Below are 25,646 nucleotides of genomic sequence, written 5' to 3'. Positions count from 1 at the left end.
CCCTTGTAGTTGGCTGAAAAGTTAGTCTAACATGCAGAAAGATCTAATGATTGATTTCTCAATATCACACAGGATCAATCCTTGGTTGCTACTAAGTGCCTTGTGAACAGATTACCATAGTAGATTCTTATATGTTATGAGCAGTGAAATTGTAGTCTATGCAAGGCATGGAGCTCTTATCCTATTCAATGTTGTGAGAGAAATGAAAAGCTAGGCCCCAGTCTTCTCTGTTGTTATTAATATCTCTAATATGCTCTTTCTGTCTAATTTCCAAACTTCTAAATGTCTGCCCTATGTGCGAAATGCTGCAAAAACATGGAATATTATAAACCCAGGATGTTTGTAGAAAGGGTGTAGTCTTTAGGAATGAAATGAAATAAACCTCATGTAGTTAAAATAGGCTCGAAAGTCACTCTTATGTGATGAGATTTGAGGAGACTAGTGAGCTTCAGTGGAAGTCTACCAGCATAAGGGATGGAAACAGATGTAGATATTCCATAGAGAACAGTATTTTTTGTACAATTTCTTAGAATATCCTTGCACATGTGTAGTTGGAGATTGTAATTCTTCCTTCAGTTTTTCTTCATTTCTTGCACTAGAAATTACCCCCCTCCCCTCACACTTTTTTTTTTTTTTGAGCATATGTATAACACCTAGTTTTTGCGATATATGGTGCAATGAGGATGACTGTAGGTAACAACCTGTATTGAGTGGGCTTGCCATATACACTAAGAGAGAAGCCTTCTTTGGCTTTTTTGGAAATTAAATCATCTACGAAAGGTAGTTTTCTTTACTTCTCTCTTGATGTATACCACAAGCCCACTCATACATTACCTAAACTGATCCTCATTGCACCTCACAAAAATGTAATGTTAAGCCCTAAGCTGTAGCTTGTCTAAGCTTACATAATCTGGCCCTGCAAATGCCTATGGTAGGAATTCAAATCCAGAACCTGATGAAGAGTGAGCATGCTCAGCACTTTGACAACTAGGCCAGCAGTATACAGATTCTATAATTCCCATGATGTCCATTAATTTTAGAGATGCAGAGATTATTCCAGGAAAGTGCAAGTAAATTGTCTAATTTAAAAAGCTTTTTAAATTAGACAATTTAAAATTACAGCAGAAAGAGGAAAATTTGAATTATAAGCCTAATAAAATGAGGTTTAATAGTTAACACTATTGGTCCAACTTAACATATATTAGTCTTAGAACTAACATATTTGAAGTTTCTGGAACAAAAAAATTACACAGAAACTGGAATGTAAATAAATAACTTGCTAAAATTAATTATTTACAAGCTGACATTTCACTAGCTCAAGTTAGCATTATCAGAGACACTTTATCAATACAGAGTCATTGAAGACAGGAAATAAAATGACCTTGTGAATAAGGACTATCACATGCATGGAGGGCAACAGTAGCACTTTCTGTGGTAATCTCTAGTAACAAGTTCTACAGAATCTGAGTAACTGTAACAGAACTGATGGTATGATCTTATGGAGAGTTTGACTCTATCTTCAGCATTAATAACAGAAATTACCAAGAGCACCACTGTCACCCTAAAAGCACACAAATGTCCTTGTTCAAGGTCATTTCATTTCCTGTCTTCAGTGACTGTATTATTAAAGTGTCTCTGATAATGCTATGTTGGCTTGTAAATAATTACTTTTAGTCAGTAAATTATTTATGTGCATTCCATTCCAGAAACTTCGACATGAATCATAGCAACGACTATGAAAATATATGCTAGGCACAGTTTTTGGGTCCAACTCAATATCCAATCTAATACTTGACAAATTTGAATCCAAATTTTGTATATGTTAACAATCATTAAAAAAAAGGAATTTCATCAATTTTTACTACTTGTACTTCTGGTTTACCTTTGCTAATAATGCTCTGTCTATTGTCATATCTATAGTTCCAACACTGAATTTAGATTTAGAAAATATCTACCCTTATTTTGCTTTTCATACTTCAACATAATTGATGATTTTAAACATTCTATTTTCCCAGGACTAACATTCAGTTAACACATTCGCTGCCACGCTACTTCGGCATAGTCTGTTCCCGTACACCAAGCAATTTCACTTCTTCAAGGTCAGTACGGTAATCTCGTTGCCGGCGGTAAGCGTCATACGAGTATACTTGTAGTTGGCTTGTGCAGAGCATATACTATCTATGAGAATACACAGTTTTGATGCTAGCTCCACAAGCCAAGCATTTTCACTTCTTCGAGGTCAGTACAGTAATCTCGTTGCCGGCGGTAAGCGTCATACGAGTATACTTGCAGCTGGCTTACCAACTACGAGTATATTCGTAGTTGGCAGCGAACGTGTTAATAAAAGTTATTTCCTTGACATTTAAAATCAAAATTAAGCTTTTATATATATAAACCCCATTTTACTTAAATATACACTTATGAGCCAAAACATTATGACCACCAAGCTTGTTTCAAGCTGACCAGACTCGAAACAGGCTATAATGGTGGTGGTTATCCAGTATGCAGATTCTTATCATGGACATCACTGGGTCATCTCTCATCTCAATTGAACATACCTGGATTACTAATTCTTACCTGGGTATTGTTTCACACCAGGTATTGCCCTACATTGTGATGATGTGGCCCAATGGATCTAGACTCTTCCATCAAGATAATAACCCATGTCACATGGCTTGCGTTATGCAAGAATTGTTCAAAGAGCATATCCAAGCATCCTATGTGTTCCCCTAGCTGCCTAATTCTCCAAATTTGAATCTCGAACATTCGTGGGAACATGTGGAACACAGCACCTGCTGGTTGACACCAAGGTTTCACTCGGTTGCTTGACCTCGGGAAAGTTATTCTGTCTAGTTGGACCAAACATCATGACACTTTCCATTGTCTGGCGGAGGCAATTTGACAATAAGCACAAGTGGTTATGCCAGCCAAAGGAGAATCCAACATACTACTAAGAAGGTGGTCATGATATTTTGTCTCACAGGTGTATACATAAATAATGTTAGCAACAGTAACAGTGTAAGGTAGACTAATGATTCCCCATTCTATGTTTTGTTGTTTGGCAGAGACAACGAAAGGTAACTGCCATTGAGGACTGTAATGGCCTCTTCTGTTAATATGAAAACTGACTTGAAGACCATTAACCCAATGATCAAGGCCATCTCCAGCTCCAAAGGGCACTCACTTCAATTCTTACAATAATTTGCCTGCTACCTGTTTGGCTTGTAGTGCCTGTTTCTTACAAATATATGCTCTAAAGATATGTGTTTTAATCTACTACATATAAAATACAGAAGTAAATTTACATTTACTTAAGCTTTATTTTGCATTATGATGTTGATATAAATTACTGTTAAAAAAACATGATGGATAGTCAAGGATATGGAGGGGGGAAAGACATTTAGGTCCGGACAGGGGTGTAATATTAGTGATGATAGACAGGAATGGACACTGGGGGAACATGAGAGTCATATCCGAGAAGTGGGGTTAGTGGGACTAGTTAGAGAAATGAGTTAATATATATGTTTACAAATGCTAGAAGTATTCAAAACAAGTGGAATGAAAGTGCAGCATTGATAGAGTTCATTCACCCAAAAACAGCATCCTCATTCAACCATGTGAGACATGGTTGAATGAGGATGCTGTTCTGAAAGGAATAGAGATGGAAGGATATGTAGTCTTTTGCGAAGACAGACTAAGCAAAAATGAAGGAGTGCTATTGATGATGCCAAAGAGTTGTGCCCATCTAGGGTGTAGATGCAAAGAGCAAATACTGACAGCAGTTTTGAAGCAACATGAAGTGGACAGGATGAAATGTTTAGTAGGGTGTTGCTATAGACCTGGTAATGTGGAAGGCAGTGAGAAGGAAATATAGAGACAAATTGGTCTGACTAATAAAAAAAAAGGGTGATCATTATGAAACATTACAAAACAGATGTGATTGGATGTCAGCATTCTAAGTTGGATCAGTGACTGGCTGTCAGATAGGTATTAGAAAGTTGTATATGGGAGTGCAGTATCCTGAAAGAGGAAGGTCACTAGTGGTGTACTGCAGGGGTCAGTTTTGGGACCATTATTGTTCAATTTGTATGTTAATGATATTGGGATGGGTTTAACTAGTGATATGCAGCAGTTTGCAGATGATGCAAAATTGGGGAGAGCAATGCAGAGTCAAGAGGATGTCATAGCCTTACAGAAGACGATGGCAGGTAAGTGGAACTGTCAGTTCAATGTTGCAAAATGTAAGGTTTGAGATTTGGTAAGCAATGATGGGATGCAAAGGTGTACAAAGGTATACACTTGGTGGGGAAATAGTGGACAAAGACCTGAAATTCAGGGGCCACATTGCACAAGTTGTGATGAAGTCACATCAGATAATGCAATGATGTGGAGGACTGATATGCAGAAATAAAGAGTTTATGATGCCATTGTATAAGACCTTGATGGTCTCATATGGATTATTGTGCACAAATTTGACTGTCAGGTTTTCATGGTGATGAGGATATGTTGGAAAGGGTCCAGAGAAGATTCACAAAGGTGGTCAGTGATCTTTGGAATGTGGAGTATAAGGACAAACTGAAAGAATGCAAGTTGCAGAGCCTCGTGAATAGGAGGAAGAAGGGGGATATGATTGAGACATATAAGCTAGTCAGGGGTTGTTATTGCATAGACATGGAGGAGATTTTTCATAGAATGGGAGATAGGGCTAGGTCACTGTCAGAAACTGTATAAGTAGGGTGCGAGCAGAGGAGTGAGAAGTAGGTTCTTTGCATGGAGAGTGGTTGGTGAGTGGAATGCATTGCCTGAGTGTGTTGTGAATGTAGACACACTGAATCAGTTTAAGGCACAATTGAATGAGCATTGTGTGCAATAGTGTGTACCTCCCATGATGCGTCCCTGACTCCATTAAGGTCAGATGATAATGATGGGCAATTTCAATTATGGTAATATAGGATGAAATGAAGTGACAGCATTAGGAACCAAAGAGAATGAATTTCTTGAGTTTTTAAGGGATAACTATCTTATGCAGTACATAACAAAGGCTACATATGGATCGAGGGTCTTGGAATTGATTATCTCATCAGAAGATGTTGTAAATGAAGTGTCACATCTTCCTCCAGTTGATGAAAGTGATCACTTGGGTGGTGGCCATATCAGGACTTCTGTGAGAAAGGGTTATATGTGGAACTATAAAGTGGGTGATTATGGCAAACTCAGAAAGCAGCTTGCAGTGAAACCATGGAATGAGAAATTGCATGGAGAGGAAATCAATGCCATTTGATCTCTACTCAGGAAGTAGTATTTGGAAGAGGCAATGACTGAGTGTATTCCAAAGGTCGGTAGATTAAATAAGGTAAGTGTAAAATGGATGACTGAAGAGGTGAAGCATGCAGTCTGGAAGAAAAAAGGCATTGTGGAGGAGCACAAGATGAGTAGAGATAATCATTTACATGAGGAATACAAAGAGCAAGCAAGGAAAGTGACTCACTTAGTAAGGATAGCAAAAGTGTGGTATGAGCAGCAGTTAGCAAATGACGCTAAAAAAATCCTAGGGAGTTTTTTTCAATATGTGGCCAGTAGGACAAATCATTATGGGAGGATGATGTTGGTCAGTGATAATGGGAGAATGATAAACACTGAGAGAATATAGTAGGAGCAGTTCATTAAAGTATTCTATCCTTGTTATTTTAACATAATGCAGAACTTGAGAGCAGTGGGAATGGGAGAGGAACCGATGATTGTGAGTGAGGAGGTATATGAGGAACTGAGTGAACTCGATATCAACAAGGCCATGGAATTGATGCTATATCACTGCATGTCTCAAGGGAATGTTCCAGGGACTTAACAGCTTTCACTTACATTTTTAATATGAGTCTTAGATTAGCCCAGGTTCCAAAGGAATAGAAAGATGGCTAAATTGTTCTGCTTCATAAAGGAAGTGATGAAACGAAGGCTTTGAATTATAGGCCAATCTGCTTGTCTGGAGTAGTGGTCAAGGTATCGGAGAAGCTAGTGAGGACAAGGATTCAAAACTGGATTGACAGCAGTAGAATTCTCTTTAATGGACAGCATAGGAAAGAGGATCATGTTTTAGCAATCTGCTTGCTTATTATAACAAGGTGACAAATACACAAGAAAGCTAAACAGTGTGTAAAACTAGCTAAACAAAAGTCATGGGAGGACTTTGGCAAGAATATAGAAAATAAATATCAAGAAGGTGGCAAAATATTCTGGAGGTTGTTGAAGAAGCTTAGGAATGGAGGAAAGAGTGCTGTAAAAGGAATTAGAGATGATAAAGGTGAAATGAAAACAGGAGAAAAAGATATCCTTGAAGTATGGAGTAATTACTTTGAAAAACTGCTAAATGAAAGAAGCAGTGATGACAGCACAGTGATAAAAAACACTGACCAGGCATGCAGTCATCAATACATATCCATACTTGAAGTAGAAAAAGCCATCAAAGGCTTGAAATGTGGAAAGGCAGCAGGAGTAGATGATATTCGACCAGAAATGCTGAAGTATGGTGGTATAAGAGTCTTACAGTGGCTTCACTGCATAGTTCAGAAAGCCTGGACAGAGGGACGAATTCCCGATGATTGGAGTAGAGCTCTCATAGTACCCATATATAAAAAGGGAAATAAAACTGAATGTGAGAATTACAGAGGTATTTCCCTACTGAGTGTTCCTGGCAAGATCTATGCAAGTATACTTGAGAAACGGTTGAGAAGAATTGTGGAAGAAAAGCTTGGTGAAGAACAAGCTGGATTCAGGCCAAATAGAGGCTGTCAGGATCAGATCTTCACTTTACGACAAATAGTCGAGTAAGCATGGGAATATAACAAAGATCTGTATTTAAGTTTTGTCGATTTGGAAAAGGCATATGACAAGGTGCCAAGAGAGAAGCTATTCAATACGCTGCAGTTATATGGTGTCAATGGGGCATTATATCAAGCAATACTTAGTCTTTATTTGAGTTGTGAGTCAGCAGTTAGAATTGAAGGAAGTACAGGAAGATGGTTTAATGTTAAATCTGGTGTGAGACAAGGATGTACATTATCCCCTCTGTTATTCATTATCTATATGGATCACATTATGAAGGAATGTGGTATTAAACCTGATATCAAAATTGGAGATGTTAATGTCAGCTCTTTGCTTTATGCGGATGATGTTATACTTCTAAATAAATCCGCTACAAGTCTGCAAGATTCTCTGACTAAATTGAATAGCTGTTGTAATAGATATGGTATGAAGGTCAGCAATAAAAAGACAAAGACAATGAAAATAGGCAGAATCATTGAAAATGTCAACTGTGTTGTGAATGGAGAACCTGTGGAACAAGTAAAACATTTCAGCTACCTAGGCACAATTTTTACTGAAGATGGTAAACTAAATATAGAAATAGACAACAGAATCAGCAAAGCTGGTATCGTGGGAAGTCAATTGAATAAATTCATATGGAATAAGAAAGAAATTAGTCGGAACACTAAATTAGCTGTATACAAGACTGTGTTCAAACCAATTTTAACTTATGGATCTGAGAGCTGGGTCAGAAGTAAAACACTTGACCAAAGACTAGAGACCGCAGATATGAGAGTCCTGAGAAAAATTAGAGGCGTGAACAGATGGCATCAATGGCAATATCATATTAAAAATGAGGATATTAGGAAAGAACTTGACATTGTCAGCATCCAGGAATGCGTTAGCAGAGCTAATCTCAGATGGTATGGTCACTTAAATAGAATGGGAGAGGAAAGATTAGCAAAACAAGTGTTCTCTGCCAGGTTGGCAGGAAAACGACCCAGAGGAAGACCAAGATATAGGTGGATTGATACGGTACAAAGTGCCTTAGACGATAGAAATATAAGATCTGATAATGTTGGAGTCTTGACAAGTAACAGACTGATTTGGAGGAAAATTGTAGATAGGAAGTTAGTAATGATGTAATTTTTTCATGTAGTACTGTCATATCCTGTACACCCCTTGAGGGTACATGGCAGGAATTTGATGATGATGATGATGATGATGACAAATACATTGGACTGGGGGTGATGCGTATACAGTAGTATATTTAGATTTTGCAAAGGCTTTCAATAGATTGCCATATGACAAACTTAAATTGGAACAGACATGGTCAGTGGACAGTGGATTGGAACTGTCTGATAGGAATCGGCAGGTTATGTATTGGGGGGGGGGGGGATTATATCCCAAACGAGGAAAGTCACTAGTGGCGTGCCACAGGGGTCTGTTTTGGTGCCACTGTTGTTTAATTTGTATGTAAATGACATTGGAAAGGACTTACATGGTGAAATACAGTTGTTTGAAGAAGATGACGCAAAGTTGGGAGAGTTACGAGAGGTAGCTTTGGAATAGGACCTATATAGACTATATGAATGGGCAAGTGTGTGTGTGGGGAGGGGGGTTGTGTGTCAGTTTAATATTGCAAAGTGTAAGGTTTTAAAATTTCAGAAGCAAAGATGGGATGCAGAGTATAGGACTAATGGGGATATTTTAGAGGAGGTGGAGGAGATGAAATATCTGGGGATGATGATGAATAGGTATATGAAATTTCGAGGACATTTTGCTAAAGTTGTAAGAACAACACAGAGAATTGTGGGAATAATGCAGGTAACACTGACATGTAGAAGTAAGGATGTTTTGATTCCACTGCACAAGACTTTGATCAGGATGCATATGGATTACCATGCATAGATTTGGTTGCCAAGTTTTCAAAAGGATGGATGAGATGTTGGAGAAGGTTCAGAGATGATTGACTAAGTTGGTTTCTGGTCTATGGAATACAAGGACAGATTGAGAGAATGCAAATTATAGAGCCTAGTGGAGAGAAGGAAAAGGAGAGACATGATTGAGATGTATAAGTTGGTGAGGGGTAATTACCAGATTAATGTGGATGAGATTTTTCTTAGAATATCTGGAGACAGGTGAAGAACAAGAGGCCATTCCTGGAAGCTGTATAAGGTGGGTGTGAGCAAGGGGATGAGAAATAGATCTGAAGAATGCCTGAGAGTGTGGTGAATGCATTTAAGTCAAGGTATGATGAGCTGTGCATGTGAGAGTGAGACCTCCCATGATGCATCTCTTGACTCTATGGATTTCTGTTGATTATAATAATAACAGTGACATTAGAACTTTTCTATCCATAAGATAGATGATTAGAAAGGTTTAATGTGAACTGTAAATCTCTGAAAGCAAACTAAACTATAATAGCAATGAGCTCCTTGTTTTTGAATGTTTATAACATATGCCCTAAATAGAGCCATCCTACTTTTAACAATTATGTTACATATAAAATATATAAAAATTATCTTTACATTTACTAACAGAACTTAATCTTCGGCAATATTTCACCACACCGTACATTTAGTTGTAATGACAATAAATTATCAGCACGTGTGGGTCCTATATTAATGGCAGCTATAGGCTTCTTTTGCTTTGCTGCTTCCAGAATGAAGCGATAGCCAGAGTATACCTGTAAAGATGGTAAATATTAGATTTGCTGATGATATGGTGTTCACAGTGAAATCAAAAACAAAGTTACAAAATATGGTTGAAATACTAATCAAAAAGAGTCAGAATTATGGTTTAGTATTAAATACAGCCAAAACTAAGTATATGGTAATAAGCAAAAAATACCACCAAACATAATTTTAAGCATATCGATGGGATTCATACAAAATGTAAAAGTTTAGAATAACATAGGAGTAATGATTACAGAAGATGGACAACAGTTATAGAAATAAAATCAAGAATAGCTAAGGCAAAAGAAGCATTTAGGAATAGTAAATTACTAACCTCTGGAATAAATAAACAGACTAAAATAAGAATAATAAAATCCTACATATGGTCCAGATTGAATTATGGACATATATAAAATCCATAATCAGGCAATTGCAGGCCTTTGAGATGTGCTGCTATAGGAGAGCACTGAAGATTTCTTACAAGGAGAAAAACTAATGAGAACCAAAAGAGCACTTCTGGAAGACCTTATAAATAGAAAGTGCAAGATGGCAGGATATTATTATTATTACCCAAGAACCCATATATTAAGAGGAACAGTAGGGAAAATGTCTCTGGAAATACTGCAGAGAAATTTAGAGGGAAGATCTCTTGGTAGATCTCCAGCCAAAAGGCTGAATGTTTGAATCTTGCCGTGGGCATGGATGTTTGTGATTGTCTGTGAAAATATTAGTGGTGGTGGTGGTAGGCAGTAGATGCTGATGCAGTTCACTGTAGTTAGTGGATTGAGTGGTGGAGACAGAGTTGTAGAGTAAGTGCCTTCCTTCAATGAGTCTTTGGACTCCTTGGAGGCAGGGGTGAATTCTCCATGCTTGCTGCACAAGCTCATTAATTAAGAAAGAAGTAGTATTTATTTGTTAATAAATACATGCATTTATAAGCATTCCATTTAGGCTTTTATTTTTGTAGACAGAAGACATCTTAAGCTTGAATGGCAATAATTGAGCTTTGCATTGTATATCAAAGGCCAATGCTTGCTCGTCTAGTCAAAGCTACCTTGGCTTGCTCAGTTGTAGGAGCTTCCAGGTCCCAATAATAACCTTTCAACAACTTATATGTCTCAATAATACTGCCCGACCACAGATACAAGATCCTAGTCTGGCAACGTGCCAAGAGTCAATTCATGCTGAAGGGGAGAAAGAAATATAGAACGTACTAACACGCGAAATCATGTGCTTTATATGTAAAATTTTCCAACTGTTATACAAGCAAAATAGTTACCACTTTTAAAACTACAATGCTCATAAAAGAAAAGTTACTTTTCCAACATGTAATAAAAAACAACTCATCCCACAAGATGGATTGATTACCATATTATCAGAATGGATTCTCCTTCTTTTGATATGCGCAGAAGTGTTGAAGGGTCACGCATCTGTGGGCATACAGTCTCTTCCCCCTTTAGTCTTCTACCCACCAAACTCTGCAGTCTGCATGCCCTCACTCTATCCTCATAATCAACATTGTACAGTCCTGATATAATTTTTTTATCCATCTCTGAACCCTCTCCAAGGTTGCTTCATCTCCTTCAAATCCCAGTAACCAGATCTGAGCACAGAAATCCAGATGTGGTCTAATCAAAGCTTTATACAATGGGATCACCCACCCTTTTATCTCTCATAATTGATATCCTCCTCAATATTGTAGCAATTCTCCAATATGTCTTCACAACCTTTGCAACATGTGCTCTGAACTTCAAATTTTTTATCTACAATCACTGTAGATACCAAATTTCAAAACCTCACATTTAGTTGCATTAAATCGACGTCCTCATTCATTTTCCCACTTTTTCAGTTTATTCAAATCCTCTTGAACCAAAACATCGGCACTATTACTAATAACCTTCCCAAGCTTCACATCGTCTACAAACAACTGAATATCACCCTGTAGTCCTGTGACAAAGACATTAACATAAAGATTGAACAGTAATTGTCCCAGTACTGAACTCTGTAGAACTCCACTTGCAACCTTTCTACTCCTTGATACTGTTCCTGCATATACAACTCTGATATCTATCAGAAAGCCAGTTTCCAATCCATTAACATGATATCCTAACACACACACACACGTTGCAACCTAAAAACCAGCTTGTCATGTGGTACCCTCTCAAATACCTTTGCAAAAAAAAAACAGTACCACATGCCTTATCCCCCCCACCCCATCTACTGCTCTTGTTACTCTATTGTAAAAGCTAACCATATTACTATAATGTTGGCCTGCATAATTCTGTATACAAGTTCTTACCAATATCTTAACAATTACAGAAGAAATACAAACAGGCCTATAGTTTGATACCTCCATTCTACTACCACCTTTATGCAATGGCACTATCTTACCCTCCTTCCACTCTCCTGTCCAATTGCAAGATTATCATTAAAAAGTCAAGTTAATGGCATGATTAATGCACATTCTTAAAACACAAGGTGAAATTCCATCTGGTTCCTCTGTCTTAATGCACTTAACATGCTTACTACTCAGAATACATCCTCTTCTTTAATTTCTAGCATTTCACCACTCCTTATCTTTCTAATAAAGCCGGCTGTACCACGATGGAACACTAATAAAGTGATTATTTAACAACTATGTCATCTGCATTGGTCGCCCAAGTCTTATCTCCATCTAACAAGGTAATCTGTCCACAATCATTTTACCTCCTACTTTGCCACAAAGCAAAAAACTCCTTGGAATTTTTCTCGCCTTACAATACTAATTGCTTTTCTAGCCTGATCCTTATATTCTTCATGCAACTGCTCTCCACCTCTCTCTCTCTCTTCATGTCTTCCGTAATCTCTTTTTTATCTGCAATTTTTTTTTAATTTTATCTTGTCATCCATTTCACTCCAAATCACTTCATCTTCTTCACTGGAGGTATGCAATCTGCCATTGTTGTCAACAAATTTTTAGATATCTTTCATGCAGTACTTTCCTCTCCTCCTTCAAATTATTTCATCCATTATTTGGCTGCAAGCTGATTTCTAAGTCTATGATAGTTGCCTGCCTCCTAATTCCACATAAATTCCTTTTTGCCTTGATACCACTACATGCCTATTCATCCTCCAAGTCAGGAATATATGGTCACTCTCACCAACCAGGGGCGAGTATAACATCTCAGTCACAATCAGATCCTTTGATGCTATGACCAAATCCAAAACTCTGGATCCTCATGTTCCCTCCACCACATGCTGCTTAACATAGCTGTCCCTCAAGAAATCCAAAAATTCAGTTCCTTTGGTTGTGAATGCTGCCTCTTCTGGCCAGTTTATGTTGCTATGGTTGAAATCTCCCATAATGATTGCTCACTTTGCACCTGCCAAACTAATTTTCCTAAACATTTCCTGCTCATCACCATCTACATTCCCTGGTTTACAACATCCCAGTGATTGTCTGTGAAAAATACTAGTAGTGGTGGTCAGCGATATATGGTGTTGATGTAGATGATGAATGTAGTTGAGTGGTGGAAACGGAGAGTTGGGAGTAGGTGCCCTCCCTCGATGAGTTCTTGGACTCCCTGGAGGTGCTAAGCAATAATAATAAAATACTAAGACCAATAAACCACAACCCCACTCCCCAATAAAGATTACAATAAATCTATCACCATCCCCTATATCTGGGGCATCTCTGAGAAAATAACCAATATCCTCAAAAAATATGACCTGACTTCTTGTTATAGACCATATAAAAAGTTGGCATCCCTTATCCGCTCTACCAAAGACCAACCACTTCCCCTACCTAGTGTATCCAAGGTCCCTTGCAGCTGCAAATTGTCCTACTTTGGCCAAACAGGCAGGACAGCAAATATCAGGATTTCAGAACACAAAGACTACATCTGGTTTCACCAGTACAGCCATTCTGGACTGGCAGACCATGACTCAGATACCCACCATAGAATTCATTGGAAGAAAACTAAAATAATACACCACAGTAAGTTCAAGTACGAAAGATTATTCAAGGAATCATCAGCAGCTCTAAAAAACGTTCCAAACCTCAACAAATTTTGGTGCATGAAACTACCCCAAATTTGGGAGACTTACATTATGAGAACTTCAGCCCAACGGCCAAGACAACCCAATTAGCCCACCAGAGGGCACCATTAGGACTTTAGGAACAATATTAGTTTCTTGCCTTCTTCCTCATTTGCTTTTGTTAGTACCTACATGCACATACCATATTTTTATGTTCCTGAAGATGGCAACGTGACGTTGCCGAAATATTGAAGTTATTCATTAAAGGTTGCCTTTAATTAATATCCTTTATATGCGTTGTTAATTCCGTGAGCTAATTACCAGTTATGTATGACCAATGTATAAGCCTTGCTACTAGAATAATAATAATATCTTGTCTTATAAACATTCATCTCACATATACTCTCAAAACCATTAGTGTTATTTCCATTGTGATTCTCCACCCTAAGAGAACACACAATTCATTCATCATGAATGACACTCCACCACCACCACCATCTTTACCTTCCCTATCTTACCAAAATATGCTATATCCTTCAACTTCTATCCTGTTAGAACATTCTCCTCAGTTAACCAAGTTGCACTGATACCAACAATCTTTGGAGAGACTGAGTCAATCAATGCCACAGACTCATTCCCTTTATTCCTATTGCTTCTAGCATTTGTATACAGAAAAACCAGTACACTGCTAGTATCCTTATAACTATTATTCACCTCATACTCCACCTGGCTCTGCAGTATAGTGTTCATCCTCTCAGTGCTCAAGTCACCATCCCCAGAAGGCCATTCCTGCTATGTTCGACCCTTGCAATTCTAGTTTCTCCACCCTGACACACTCACTTGCCCAGAAAACAATAGTCGCTCCAAATATCTGTGTCCCTCTGCATTTAAATGCATCTCTTGCAAGCAGCTGACTTCTTTATCCTCAAATGTACTCCAAGTATCAACAAATTCCAGACCTCACTTCCTACACAATCTTGCTTTCATCTCATTCACTATCACTGCCTTTCTCTTCCACTTTGCATTATCATAACAGAACAAGAAGCTCGCTATCTTTCCTTAGAAGGCACATTTCTGCTGAATTATTCCTTAACATCAATCTGAAATCTTGTGCCACATGATTCACACTATCTCTCAGATCATTCATACCAACCATTACTATCATCTCCTCTACGTTTTCACCCCTCTTCATTGCAATTGCCACATTCTCTATTTTCTGCCCTGCAAACACTTCTACTCTGCACATCCTGATTCATAGAATTTCCATACATGATACTCCAAACAGATACTATTCCTGTTAGAACATACTCTAGGTGGTTGCTTATTCATTATCCTTCTCTCACTGGCATCTTTCTGCTTTCAACCCCCCCCCCCTTCTCTCATCTCTCTCTATCCCTTGCTTCCACATTCTTTCAAATTTCTTCTCTTCCCATCTCTCTCATTCTCTTACCTTCCTCTCTCCCACCTACTCTTGTTCTTCTCAACCTCTCTCTCTCTCTCTCTCTCTCTCCAGCCTGCTCTTCATTCACTCTCTTCAACTCAGTCTTCATGCCTTCGATCTTCTTTCTCAGCAATTCTTCTCTCTCCAAACATCCTGCTTTCAACTGAATACACACAATTGTGGCCACCAGATAAATCATCTCCTTTTGCAACACTTTCCAAGTTCAAATCCATATGCCCAAATCCAGATATAAGGATAACAGATTATATTAAAAATTTGTAGAGCATCTGATATGTATACTTATCTATGGAGTTGCTTAAGGGTGAAAATCAGATAATGGAGAGGAGACCTCTATACAACCATTCTACTAAGAAGTAGAGGAATTTTTTGAGTCAGAGAAATCAGGTGACATAATGAAAAAAAAAAAAAGCTGGTTCTTGTTGAAGATCTAAATATCAGAATAGGAAATGAATATTAAACATAAAAATATTTGGGGAAATTTTGGAAAAAAAGAGCAAAGATGGATTTCTAATCAGAAGACTGACTAGGCATTACTAATACTATCATGTTCCAACATAATGATATGCATAAATTCACATGGAGAGAATATACAAGAAATAAAAAAAAAAGTTATTGACTAGACTATTATTGATAGATATCTTGGTGTTAGTTCAAGTTACAACATTATACAGGCTACATAAATGTTGGAAGCAATCAATTTAGTTTTGAGTCAGATTAAAATAAATATCATATTGAAAAGAATAAATGTAGATCGAAATGCTTTTTTTTTCAAAGTGAGTTTGAAAACAAGAACCAAACTTTGGCAAATCAATGGCAAAATCTGAAAAATATATTGAGATTCAGCAAGGAAGCAGGTTATGAAGTTGTTTGTAGAGATAGAAAAATCCAAAGTTCATGGCAAACCAAGAAAGTAAAGAGATAGTCCTGAATTAACAACACCATACACACTTGTATCAGATGTTTTATTAACACTTATATTTCGCTGATTTTCAACTCGGCATCATCAGAGCACAACACACTTGTAAACACGACAGTGAGTGAGTGAAACAATATAATTGTAAAAGACAAAAGATCTAAAGTCCTATTTTTTGGCGCCCTCTAACGGGGAAAAAAAAAAAAAAAAAAAAAAAAAAAAGCAGCTATCCAGGAGTTTTTCTTAGGATAACCGTCTCCCAAATTTTTGGCAAATTAAAGCAACCATATTTGTTAAGGTTGGGAGAATTCTTCAAAGCCATTGCTGACTCAAAAAATAATCTTTCAGATCTATAACGACTTCTAAATAGCACATTCGTTTTCCTCCATCTAATTCTGTGTGAAGGAGTGTCCAAAGCGTGGTCTGCCAGTCCCGACTTGCCATAGTAATAGTAGCGAATGTATCTTTCATGTTCTTCCAGGCGGATGTTCACTGATCTTCCTGTTTGCCCATAACAGGCCAAGTCACAAGGCACTTCATACACTCCTGAGTGTGCTAAAGGGTGAAGTTTATCCTTAGGCGAGCGGATCAGAGTTGCCAGCTTGACATGAGGTTTGAAAGTGGTGTGAAGGCCATGTTTCAACAATACTTTGGCTATCTTTTCTGATGTACCTCTGATATAGGGAATAGAAATGGTCATGTTGTATTCTTGTGTATTAAGGGGGAGGGCAGAGTAATGGGCCTATGTAATATTTTATCTATTTTGTAGGGATTGTAGCCATTGGCTAAGAACGTATGGCGCAGGTATTGGAGTTCAGTTGTTAGAACAAATGGCTCTGGCTCTGTGTGTAAGTATTTTTAAAATGCCGTACTGTTGGACTGGATGATGATGTGATTGTTTATGTAGGTATCTTCCTGTGTGTGTGTATAGGCTTTCTGTAAATAGAAAAAGATAGTGATCCATCTGAAAGGCGGGTGACTAATGTGTCAAGAAATGGTAAACAGTTATTTGATTCTTTTTCTACTGTGAAGTGAATTTTGGGGTGTTGGCTTGTTTAGGTAGGTGACAAAAGCATCCAAAGTATCTTGTCCATGGGGACAGATGGCAAACACATCCTACATAGCGTAACCACACTTGTGGCTTGTATGTAGCTGTGGTAAGTACTTTGTTTTCAAAGTGTTCCATGTAAAAATTTGCTAATGGGGGAGAGAGGGGGGAACCCATAGCAGTACCATTAATCTGTTTGTAGAATTTTCCTCCCCATGTAAAGTAACCTGCATTCATGGTAAATTGAAATACTTCAAAAATATCTGGGGGAAATTTAGACTTGATTAAATCAAGTTTGTCTATAAGTGGTACATTGGTAAATAAGGAGGTGACATCGAAACTAACCATTATGTCTGAATCTTTTAGTATTAAATTTTTAACCAGTGTTTTGAAATGGATTGAATTTTTTTACAAAAGTAGAAGAGTTGCCAGTAAGGGTGGTAAGCAACTTGGCTAAATGCCTGGCCAGTTTATATGTGGGACTATCTATGTTATCAACTATGCGGTGTAGGGGAATATTAGTTTTGTGGATTTTTGGTAATCCATAAATACGGGGTTGTTTAACATGAATTGGTTTTATTTTCCTGATGATTTCTTTGGGTCATGATGTCACTTTTTTCAGTATTTTCAGATTTTTTTTCTTTTGAGACATCGTAGGGGGGTCTCTGTCACATATGAGATCTTGCATTTTTCTGTTATACTCTTCTAAAGCCAAAGCCATTCGTTCTAACGATACAGCTCTGACCACTGAACTCCAATACCTGCGCAATATGTTCTTAGCCAACGGCTACAATCCCTACAAAATAGATAAAATACTACATAGGCCCATTACTCTGCCCTCCCCAATACACAAGAATACAACATGACCATTTCTATTCCCTATATCAGAGGTACATCGGAAAAGATAGCCAAAGTATTGTTGAAACATGGCCTTCGCACCACTTTCAAACCTCATGTCAAGCTGGCAACTCTGATCTGCTTGCCTAAGGATAAACTTCACCCTTTAGCACACCAGGAGTGTATGAAGTGCCTTGTGACTTGGTCTATTATGGGCAAACAGGAAGATCAGTGAACATCCGCCTGGAAGAAAATGAAAGATACATTCGCTACTATTACTATGGCAAGTCGGGACTGGCAGACCACGCTTTGGACACTCCTTCACACAGGATTAGATTGAGGAAAACGAATGTGCTATTTAGGAGTCGTTATAAATCTGAAAGATTATTTTTTGAGTCAGCAATGGCGTTGAAGAATTCTCCCAACCTTAACAAATATGGTTGCATTAATTTGCCAAAAATTTGGGAGATAGTTATCCTAAGAAAAACTCCTGGATAGCTGCTGTTTTTTTTTTTTTTCTTCTTCTTTCGTTAGAGGGTGCCATAAAAAAAAAAAATAGGACTTTAGATCTTTTGTCTTTTACAATTATATTGTTTCACTCACTCACTGTCGCGTTTACAAGTGTGTTCTGCTCTGATGATGCTGAGTTGAAAATCAGCGAAATATAAGCGTTAATAAAACATCTTTGTGATAAAAGTGTGTGTGTGGTGTTGTTAATACCGTGAAAAATAAGTCATGAATAACCATCAACACCTAAGCTTTTCTGTTAGATAGATAGTCCTAAAAAGAATATAATCATAATGAAAGGTCCTAACAAGTTTTTTATTTATTTTTGTTTCTTTTATTTTTTATGTGATGCCCACTCATGAAAGGTTGTAAGCCTATAATACATTAGCACTGTGAGCAGGCTAAGGGTTCATCCTCCCCCAGTTTTTTTTTAATTTTATAATTTCTTTGTATTTTATTCATTTTTTATGTAGTCCGGAAATCCTATTCCAGAAATCAAACATGAAATTTTTCAAGCAACCTCAGGCACTTAATAAGTGGGGAGGTAGTCTCACACCATGTAATGAAATTCATCTCCCACTTGAAGACAATCATGAACATCCATGTCAGGATTCAAACCTGCAACATGCTAGAGAAGGGATATGCTAACCACTCTGCAATTATGCCAGCAAATTGGCAGGTACCTGAGATTAAGACAGCCTAACTGTCTTACATTTTCCTGTAGGTGTAAATTTCTATGTTCTTACTTTGATAAAAAATATTATTATTATTATGGGTATCTCCATGGAGTCAGCAGACTCATCGCAGGAGACCCAAACTATCAATATCTATCATATCTCTTCTTGAATTCATTTACAGACGAAGAACTCGCAACTAAGTCAGGCAATGCATTCCACTCATTCACCACCCTCCAAGCAAAAAATCTAGTTCTCATACCCTTGTTAACCACACTTTTCCTTAATTTCCAGGGATGACCTCTTGTTCTTCCATCACTATCACGCAGCTGAAATATTTCCCCTGCATCAATCTTATAAAAACCTTTTAGTAATTTAAATGTTTCTATCATAATCCCCTCTTCTCTGCCTATCAACCAACCTCTGCAATCTATCAATGTAGGGAGCATTTTTTATTTTACATCACTCACCTACGTAGTCACTCTCCTCTGAACTCTCTCCACAACCTCCTCATCTGCAAGGAATCCAGGTGACCAGACTTGAGCACAGTAATCCAAATGTGGAAGTATCAATGCCTTATAAAGGGGAATAATAACCTCTTTATCTATGGATGTTAGTGAGTTCTTCGATAACCAAGTAATCCTATATGCAATCTTGGACACCTTAGCAATGTGCCCTCTGAACTTCATCTCCCTATCCACCAACACCCCGAAGTCCCTAGCTTCATCAATCTCTTGGATTACCGTTCCATCAATGTGGTACACAGCTGGTAATCTTTTAATCCCAAAATGCATAACTTTACACTTTCCTACATTGAACTGACATCCATTACCTTTTGCCCATTTTGCCAGCTTATTGAAATCATCCTGCAAACTCTCAACATTAGCTTGATTTTTTATTGCACTACCCAACTTTGCATCATCAGCAAACAACTGAATATCTCCCTTCAAGCTATTTCCTATATCATTTATGTACAAATTAAACAATAACAGCCCAAGCACAGAGCCCTGAGGCACACCACTGGTCACCTGCCTCATCCTGGACTCTGCTCCTCCATACACTACTTTCTGGTATCTCTCCATGAGCCATTCTCTTAACCATATCACCAGTTTAGTATCCATCTCCATCTGCTCTAATTTGCACAATAGTATTCAATGGGGTATCCTGTCAAAAGCCTTAGCAAAATCCAGAAGTATCACTGTGCAGCCATTCCCCTTGTCCAACTCAGATGTCATTCTATTATGAAAAGTTAATAAATTGCTAAGGTAGGATTGACCTTTAACAAAACCATGTTGGCCCCTATAAAGTATCATATTCTGATCCACCCATTCTTTCTTGAATTCTGTTCTTAACCAACTTTTCCAATACTTTTACCACCGCTCCCGAGATGGTGATTGGTCTGTAATTAACTACCGGTCTTAGAGCCACCTTTATACAAAGGAACCACTTTGCCTTTCTTCCACTCCCTAGGGACCATACCAGAGTTCAAATTTAAGTTAAATAACCAAGTAAGAGGCAATGACAATTCCTTTGCACATTCATGCAACACCTGAGCTGATATTCCATCTAAACCTACAGCAGTTTGCATTTAAATTCTGCAATATATTAAGTACCTCTGATTTATTGCTACAGGTACAGAGATATCCTCACTTGGATAATACTTTTGAAAAGTGATCACTAAGTAACTCTACTATTACATCTGAATTGGTCACCTCAATACCATCATCACCCACTAAAGTTATCCTTCAAAAAGTCATTCTTCCTTTTACTTGCCACATAGCGGAAGAACTCTTTGGGATTACCCTTGATCACCTTGGCCAAAGTTTTCTCATAATCTGATTTAGCTTTTCTTACTATGCTGGTAACCTTCATAGCTTGAGCCCTGTACTGCTCATGGGTGTACTGATCACTTTTCTCCTTGTAAATTCTCCATAACATTTTTTTTTTTTTTTTTTTTTGCAGATCAAGCCTGATACTACTACTCATCCATCTAACATCTACCTTGTTTGTCTTCCTGACCATGGGAATACATTCTGATATTGCCTTCCTCAGATACCCACTCATTATATCCCATGCACTGCTAACATCTTTCCCCTGCAATATGTTCTGCCATGGGATGGCTGTAAGCTCACTCCGAAGCTTGTTATAATTATCTAACCTGTAGTTCCATGTATACCCCTTCTTAAGAGAGAAATCCACAAATTTTGCAACCTCCCAAGTTATTTCCTCCTTCCAATCGATATCACAATTAAAATCTTCCATAATAATCACTAACCCTGCACTCATTGCATTAATTTGCTGGTGCATGAATTCAATATTACCCCCTGGCCTATAGCAGCAACCAACTGTATATTTGGTTGCATTGGTCACTATTTCACACCAGACTGCCTCAAATGAACTATCATTCACATGTCTATCCTCTTGATATACTACTTTCTTTGGCTGCAACTCATCAGCTATCAGCATCAACAACAGTACTCCTCCCCCTGTTTTATCTTCTCTATCCTCCCTAAAAATACTAAACCCATCATATTCAATTCCAGTAACCACATCTGCTGACAGCCAAGTTTCACTAATACCTAGAACTTTTGGTGAGATTGCACTGACTAATGCCAAAAATTCTTCCCTCTTATTTCAAATGCTTCTTGCATTAGTATACAAAAATTGCAGATTCCCTTCAGTTCTTGTACCAGCTTTAGAACTGATATACATTCTACTAATTATTCTAATTAGTAGATTAGTAGAATGTATATAAATAAATAAATATAGAATATATAAATATTCTACTAATAGTTTTTATCCACTCTATTCTTCAAATTATTCTGCAAAAAAGATCAATAAATATACATTCACTGCATAGGTTCTCCCTCTTACACTCAACCTTTCAATTTTAGTTTCCCTGCCCAATTACTTAACTTGTTCAGAAAACAGTAACTTCTTCAAATGCTTATGACCTTCCATGTTCAGATGCAACCCATCTCTTGCATACAACTGTCTTTTGCCTTCAAACACACTCCAGACATCAACAAATTCCAGACCTCTTTTTTTGCACATTCTTGCAAACATATCATTCATTATCATTGCTCGTCTACTCAACTCATAATTGTCAAAATGAGGCAGCACACACACTATCCTCCCTTTGATACTTTTCTTCTTCACGATATCTAACAATGTTCTTAAATCTTTTGCTACTCGATTAATACCACCACTCAGGTCATTTGTACCCACCATAACTATCATCTTTTCTGCATCATGCCCTCTCTTTATTGCTAAAGTCACTCTCTCTATTGTTCTGCCAGACAAGCACTCCTCAGGCATACTGCTCTCCATACCCTTAATCATTACCACTCATAACTTCATTCAAATCCAAACAAGTATCACTCAAGGCCTCATTTTCTACACTATTCAGCATGACTCTCCCAGTTTCATTACTTTCCCTCACCACTCTTTTACTTACTCTCTCTCTTTCACAACATCTCATTTCTTCTAGACCTCTTGTGCTTCAGCTAAAGTAATCTCCATAGTCCTAATTTCTCTATTCAACACATTTGGCTCAGTCTTAATATCCTGAACCTCCTTACTGAGTACTTCCAATTCCTCTTGAAGGAGATGAAGGTCGTTTTTCATTTTCAAGAACTCCTGCTGATATAAAATATAAAAAACAAATATAATGAAGGTGATAAAATGTTCTGGAGGCTCTTAAAAAAATCATAGAAATGCTGAAAAGGATATCAGAGATGATATTCTGGATGTCTGGAATAATTACTGTTGAAAGTGAGCAGTGTCAGAAAGGTGGTAAAAAATATTCAAGAGGAATGTAATCAGGAGTGCATGTCATACAGGTACAAAAAAGCATCATAAGCCACTGAAATATGGAAAAGCAGCTAGAGTAAATGATATTTAACCAGAAATGCTCAAATATGGAGGTATACAGCAGCAGTCACACTGCATAATTCATAGCACCTAATCAGCATGTCAAATACTGGTAACTGGATTCGAGTTATCTTTGGAATGAGAGAATTCGAGAACAATTTCCTTATTGAGATTTATGGAAGCATACTTCAGAAGATACTATGAAAATCTGTAGAACAAACTTGGGGATGAACAAGTAGGATCTGTATTTTCTGTAATTTAAGTTTTGTAGATCATAAAAGTCGTGTTAAAGTTCTAAGAGAAAAGATATTCAAAATTTTGAAATTATATTGTATAAATGGTACATTATGCAAAGTAATATATACTTATGCATAAGGTGTAAACCAGCAGCTAAAACTGGAGGAGGTCCAGGAGATGGTTTGATGTAAAATCAGGTATTATAAGATAATGGTGCATACTATATATCCATTGTTATTCATCTATATGGATTACATTAAGGGAATGTAGCATTAAACCTGACATCAAAATTGGAAGTGTTCAACTCTTTACTTTATGCAGATGATTTTTACATCTAGATAAATACAGTACAGCTCTGAAAGACTAATAAAACTGAAAAACTATTTAACAAATTTGGAATGAAAAACAATAGACAAAACTATGAAAATTGACAGAAACATGGAAAATATCACAGAGAACCCATGGAGAACAAGTAAAGCTTTTGATTACTGGGGCATAATTTTTAGTTAAAATGGCAAAGTAAATTTGTAAATATAAAATAGAATGAACAAAGCTAATATATGGTGAGCCAACTGAATAAATTTAAGAAAAGAAATAATAGAGAAATCAGCCAAAACACAAAATTAGCAACATTCATGACTATTTAAACTGATTTTATTATTATTGTTATCCTAAGACACCCATGGAGTCAAAGACAGACATATAGGCAGTCCCTTTGTCATAACTCATCATAACCTTGCCTTAAACACATTCAAATTCTCTGCAGACCAGACACCATGCTCTCAGGCAATGCATTTCAATCATTCACAACTCTCCATGCAAAAAACTTGCTTCTCACTCCCTCCTTATACAGATTCCAGGGATGGCCTCTTGTTCTCTCCTGATCTTCCACAGTTTTATGAAAAACCTCTTCAACGTTAATCCTATAGCAACCACTTACCAATTTGTACATTGTTCATATCACCCCTCTTCCTCCTATCCACTAGACTCTGTAAATTGCATCTTCTCAACCTTTCTTCATATTCAACATTCCAGAGATCAGAAACTACCTTAGTCAATCGCTTCTGGACCCTTTCAAAATCTCTTTGTCCTTCTGAAAACCAGATGAACAAATCTGTGCACAGTGGTCCATATGTAGCCTAATCTAGACCTTATACAATGAAACCAGAATCTCCTTATTTCTGCCAGCCTGGTTGGCCAAGTGGTTAGCATATCTGCTTTCTAGCCAAGAAGCTGCAAGTTCAAATCCTGCCAAGGGTATGGATGTTTGTGATTGTCCTACTAATCAATCATCATATGTGCTGCTGTGACCTGTGTTCCGGCGCAATATGATCCTTGATGTCTTTGCGCCATAAAAAATCACCTTCCTGTTTGACCGTAGTAGGCTTGATCAAGCCTACTACGGTCAAACAGGAAGAACTGTGAATATCCGCATCAGCGAACATAAACGATACGTCCGGAATTATCATTATGGGAAGTCGGGCCCAGCAGACCATGCTCTGGATACTCCTGCACACAGGATCAACTGGAAAAACACAAAAGTACTACACAGAAACCCGTATAAATCAGAGAGATTGTTCTTAGAGGCGACAGAAGCCCTAAAACACACTCCAAATCTCAACAAATATGGCTGTATTAACTTGCCGAAGATCTGGGAGACAGTCATATTAAGAAAAAACTAGCACTTTTCTAGGACTCTAGTAATATATGATATTTTTTTTTTTTTTCAACAAATCTCAACAAATATGGCTGTATTAACTTGCCGAAGATCTGGGAGACAGTCATATTAAGAAAAAACTAGCACTTTTCTAGGACTAGTAATATATGATATCTTTTTTTTTTTTTTCAACAAATCTCAACAAATATGGCTGTATTAACTTGCCGAAGATCTGGGAGACAGTCATATTAAGAAAAAACTAGCACTTTTCTAGGACTCTAGTAATATATGATATCTTTTTTTTTTTTTTTTTTTTTTTTTTTTTTTTTTTTTTCAGATAGAGGATGCCAAAATCAGGACTCTAGTCTTTGTGTTGCTGCTACAATTTTGTTTAAGTACACCATGTTGTTTTAGTCTCGCGTATTGTGACAAAGTGTTTTTGTGCTCTGAAGATGCTGGTTATAATACTAGCGAAATATCAGCATCAAGTTAATAAATTAATTATTTACTTAGTTTCTGTGTTCTATTATACCGTTAAAATAATAAACAACAGGATTTAACATAGTCTGCCATTCCCTGAGCCAAATTTGCTCATCAGACAAATAGTAAATCAATCACTTACTAATGTATATTCCATAATTAATAAATAATTGCATGTTCTAATAGTTGTTAATTATTTATCCTGTACTAATTCTTTGTAGAATATATAAATCCTATGTGAACTGTGCACGGAAATTCGGATCATCACAAAATGCATGACTAAGCGCTTTGGCACAGCAAAAAGGCAGTCATTATTCTTTGTCCATACTGCCAATCTACACTAATGTCCAAAAGCTAAGGATGAACTATATTTTTATCTATATATGAAAAAATTTTCATAATTACAGCCAAATTTTGACATAAATTTATGAAAGCATAATAATAAATTATATTACACAAAAATGT

The 25,646-nt window shown here is 37.2% G+C and overlaps 1 protein-coding gene across 2 annotated transcripts in view; it reads right to left on the bottom strand.

Annotated features, from left to right (window-relative positions):
* The window catches only part of LOC150097556 (NAD-dependent protein lipoamidase sirtuin-4, mitochondrial-like), a 56,886-nt gene that overhangs the window by 21,655 nt on the left and 9,585 nt on the right, over nt 1-25,646 (bottom strand). Inside the window, exon 2 of one of the 2 annotated variants that reach the window (XM_090407051.1) lies at nt 9,330-9,487. In XM_090407051.1, coding sequence (XP_090263177.1) covers nt 9,335-9,487 — 153 coding nt within the window. In that variant the 3' untranslated portion in view covers nt 9,330-9,334. Of the gene's footprint in view, nt 1-9,233; nt 9,488-25,646 lie in introns of those variants that run through there. The other variant, XM_090407050.1, reaches the window with a different exon arrangement.

The sequence above is a fragment of the Typopeltis vanoorti genome, chromosome 17, assembly GCF_054136105.1.
Source record: "Typopeltis vanoorti isolate ZY-2024b chromosome 17, IOZ_Tvanoo_1.0, whole genome shotgun sequence".
NCBI classification, from domain to species: domain Eukaryota; kingdom Metazoa; phylum Arthropoda; class Arachnida; order Uropygi; family Thelyphonidae; genus Typopeltis; species Typopeltis vanoorti.
Note: the sequence above shows the minus strand (reverse complement) of the source record. Positions and strands in the feature narration are given on the sequence as shown.